The following is a 4,253-nucleotide window of genomic DNA, read 5'->3' on the forward strand; positions in this document are numbered from 1 at the left end:
ATTTTAATTAATGGACGAAATTGATCATGTACAGAGCATTTCTAGTTCAAGTGCTTGTACACAGCTGTGAAACATGAATTCTGGTGCGGACTGGATTCGATCGAAAGATACCAAGAAGAATTTATGATACTGCATGTTGTGAAAGTGTCGCCTTACTCACGAGTTGTATGAACTTGTAATCTAAGTTCTAAGGCGTTCTTAATGGGATAAATAAGTAAAACTATTATAATCATAGCTTAGAATACATCGAAACTAATGCCATTTATTAGACGACATCCCATAGTCTTGTACCTCGTTATAAGGTCTGTGACAATAGTAGTACCATCTACAATAAGTAACTAGAAAAGTAGGAACAATAAGGGAAAGGAAATTCAAAAATATTTACAACAGTGGACAATAGCGAAATCAGGGAACAGACACGTCGAGCTCACTGTAAAAGCAATGGCATGCCCGTAAAAAAAATTGTTTCGCTCAAGTTCAGACGTGGAGTCGCTTATCGCTCTAACTCCGTCGAGTAGTTCAGTTATCGCTCAAACTACGACCTAGAGTTCATTTTTCAATCAGTCAGAACGTGGAGTTCTGTGATCATTCAAACTTCGGCATGGAGTTTCACCCAGTTGTTACATTATCTCCTCAGATATCAAATATATATAGTTATATAATCTGAATCTGCTGGTGAAGATCAAAGAAGTGGTCAAGGTGTGGACCGTACTCAGCAATAAGGAGGACTAATAAAGGTCAATAGCGCTGAAGATTTACGGATCTGAACCACAGTTTCTCTATAAGCAGTAATTAGGTTGACTATCTCTCTATTGTCTTCATTAATTTAAAAAAAATGGAAAACTATTTAATGATGATTACATATGACAATTAACATATTTCCAATAATCTCATTCGATCAAGACTCAGACATTATTTCTTGTTAATAATTGTTTTTATCAACATAAATTAAATAAAAACCAAGACAACAAACACATATACTAACTGTACTAAGTGTGATTCTGCACTTTTTTACAATCCCTTTTAACCTATTCGGTAAAACACTTCGCCGTCGGGGAATACCATACTATCTTCACAAACAGCGTTGAGGATCACTTCGGAAAGATTTCACTGGCGGCAATATTTATTCGGTACGTTCCAAACAAACATCGTCCCACACTTCTTGTTCAAGAACGTCACCACAATTTGCAATCTCAGTCCCGGTCAATTATCTCACCGTCGCCCTGCACGAAACTCTACACGGTTATGCAAATCGCACTACTACTTGAGGATCGCTTGCTGACCTCATCGCACTTGACAGACTGATAGTAAACATCGCCGACCAACGGTAGCGATTCGCCAGCAATCAGCACAAGTAATAATTCACCGAAATCAACACAAATGACAAATATGCCATAATTCCAGCTTCCATTGGGGGGATGGTTTATCAAAGGTTTCCTGCTGCGCAATCGGGAGCAGCCACTATCAGTTGCAAAGATGCGTGTACCACGATCAGTTGGTTCCCTGTCAATCCTGCCGTTGTTACTGGTGTTGGGTATTTGTTTGGGGCCTGTGCTTGGTGCTTCGCGGTGTACCCGAGTGTACGACAGTAATGTACAGTGTGGTTTGCCCGTGTTGCATCCTTCCGGTCTGCCGAAACATTCCTCCGAAGCGTTGCGTGGTGAATTTCCCTGGCATGTAGCGATCTTCCAGATTGAGTACCGCTTCCCGGTGTACAGTTGTGGAGGATCACTCATCAGCAACCGGTTCCTGCTTACCGCGGCTCATTGTGTGGTTAATCCGAATAATGGTTACACACTGAGCCCGGACAACTTCCTGCTACAGCTGGGTTACCATGAGTTAGGTTTGCCAGTGGAAGGATGTAGCCAGGAGATGGGTGTGAAACGGGTGTACGTGCATCCGGAGTTCCGTACCGGTACCTATCGTCATGATTTAGCCATTATCGAACTGGAACGACCGGTACAATTGAACGACCGCGTGCTCCCGGTGTGTCTAGATACGGAGGAAGAAGATCCGGCCTCTTTTTACAGGCAGATGGGCAAAGTTCCCGGTTGGGGCTATACTGAGTTTGATGAAGTGTCCACCCATTTACGCATGACCGAAGTGCCGACCGTCAACTACACGCGCTGTCTCGCTAGCAATACACAGGTGTTCTCCAACACAATCTACGACGGGATGTTCTGCGCTGGGTACGCAAATGGAACGAACGTGTGCAATGGTGATTCTGGCGGTGGGTTCGTCACCTATCGCAACGCACGTTGGGAGCTGCAAGGGATCGTGTCCTTTACCGCTTTGCGTGACACAGAAATGGCCGTCTGTGATACGCAGCAGTACGCTGCGTTTGTGAAGCTGCGCTACTATAGAGGCTGGATCGGAAGTGTGCTGGAAGGTAGCTGGCAGTGGTCTAAAAGTGACAAGTTGGTGCAATTAGACGACTTTGCCTCTGCCGAGAAACCGACGGAGATGCCTACCGACTGTGGCAAGCGCAAGATCAACAAGATACCACTGATCGTGAACGGTGTGCGTAGTATGGCTGGCGAGTGGCCCTGGCATGCGGCCATCTTTGTGGTGTCGAAACGTTCGCGTGACTATCTCTGCGGTGGGACGCTCATCAGTCAGCGGTACATCTTGACGGCGGCCAGCTGTGTCGCCGATTGGCACCACCGGAAGCGACCGTACATCGTGCAGCTGGGTCAGCACCAACTGTGGGAAAGTTCACTGACTGGTCGGGAAGTGCGCGTACTGGACATTGAAACCAGCGACGATAGCACGATGGCCCTGTTGAAGTTAGAGGTGGATGTACAGTTCGATGACTACATACAACCTATATGTCTGCCTGCTGGACAGCAAAACACTACAAACGATGAACTGCGGATCGGTACGAACGGGCTTATTGTGGGCTATGGTCAAACGGATCCCGACGGCTATCCGTCCGACCTCCTGCAGGCTACACTGATGCCCATCGTTGACAGCGGACTGTGTGCGATCTATCGCATCTTTGACAAGCGCGAGGCTCACAAGATGTTTTGTGCCGGACATGGCAACGGTAAGAACCGTGGTCTCCCAAATGCGAATCACTTCTTCTAATTGCATTTCCCTCCAGGTACTAATGCGTGTCGCGGTGACCAAGGCGGTGGGTTCTACGAAGAGTCGCAACAGGGCATCTGGACACTAACTGGCGTGATCGGTAAGATCAATGTGTATCGCAAGCGGTGTGATCCGTACGGGTATGTCGGAATGGCCAACGTGCTACACTATCTCGAGTGGATACTGGAACGACTGCGAAGTGCCTTGGCTGGGTCATCCGACACCATCGAGGTAGTGTCTCCGAAATCCAAGGAAAACTCGAAGGGTTGTCGACGTAAGCATCACCATCATCATCACCATGGATCGCACGAGCATGGCACCGTCACCAGTAGACCTCACAGGCAAAAGGGTGGTTCAGGAGAAAGTGGTTCTAGCGAGAACAGTAACGAAAGTCGCGAACCCTCCATTACTTCGGCCGTCAAGAACGTGATGCAGGCGAAGGTGGATTTGGTGAAGGACATACATGGTGTGGCGAGTTCCAAAATTAAGAAGATATTTGGTTGAATAAATTCGAATCATCGGGCATTTCTCTGCAGAAGCTTAATAAGATATCATTTCTCTTTACAATTCTATCAGATCTTTTCCCATGATATGTCTTGTGTGAAAAGAATTATTTCATCTATCTTTTCTGTTAGTGACCCTCTTTATCAATGCCACAAACCACAAACAGCTACAAGAGCTGGAATGATGGGATTCTTCGTGTTTGGCAGTACTTCCAACGCAAACGCAAACAACCCAAAATGAGGCTATCAATACAAAGTGCAAATTGTAAAATCTCTACCGTCCTGCTCTGCCTTGTTTAAACAAAAATCTGCTTCAACGCTAAACAAATAAACGCAAAACCCACACGCCCGGGGATGAGCTACAGAATCTCCAAAGCGGGAACTCCAGCAAAGCCAAACACAATTACGGGTCGTTAACTCGGTCGGCTTTTGTTTTCGTTCGTTCGTTATGTTTTGGTGTGCGCATTTGAAGTGTTCCGGTCCGTACCACTAATACGTGCACGCGACCGACAGAACCGAACGTACACAGTGCGGCAGGTGCCTCCACAAATCGGTTACAATAAAGATGGCCGCTGAGCCAGGTTTTAAAGTGGGAAAACGCAGGTAGTTGGTTCTGAATTACCAAATCACCTCTTCCTGCCAAACGTTGCTGTTATTTCAACG

General features: G+C 46.4%; 1 protein-coding gene across 1 annotated transcript; it reads left to right on the forward strand.

Annotated features, from left to right (window-relative positions):
* Window positions 1-1,416: 1,416 nt before the first annotated feature.
* Window positions 1,417-3,591, forward strand: LOC128718853 (transmembrane protease serine 9-like). Its single transcript, XM_053812469.1, has 2 exons — window positions 1,417-3,046; window positions 3,104-3,591. The coding sequence occupies exons 1-2, from the start codon at window positions 1,477-1,479 to the stop codon at window positions 3,589-3,591; spliced, it is 2,058 nt and encodes a 685-aa protein (XP_053668444.1). The 5' UTR covers window positions 1,417-1,476.
* The last annotated feature ends 662 nt before the right edge of the window (window positions 3,592-4,253 follow it).

Source organism: Anopheles marshallii, chromosome 2 (assembly GCF_943734725.1).
Source record: "Anopheles marshallii chromosome 2, idAnoMarsDA_429_01, whole genome shotgun sequence".
Classification (NCBI taxonomy): Eukaryota; Metazoa; Arthropoda; class Insecta; order Diptera; family Culicidae; genus Anopheles; species Anopheles marshallii.

What these genes read in the sequence shown, in the direction of transcription:
- LOC128718853 (XM_053812469.1), top strand. Translation starts at nt 1,477, where the DNA reads ATGCGTGTACCACGATCAGTTGGTTCCCTGTCAATCCTGCCGTTGTTA. An exon ending in TTGTGCCGGACATGGCAACG is followed by an intron (nt 3,047 to 3,103) that starts GTAAGAACCGTG and finishes ATTTCCCTCCAG; the next exon opens with GTACTAATGCGTGTCGCGGT.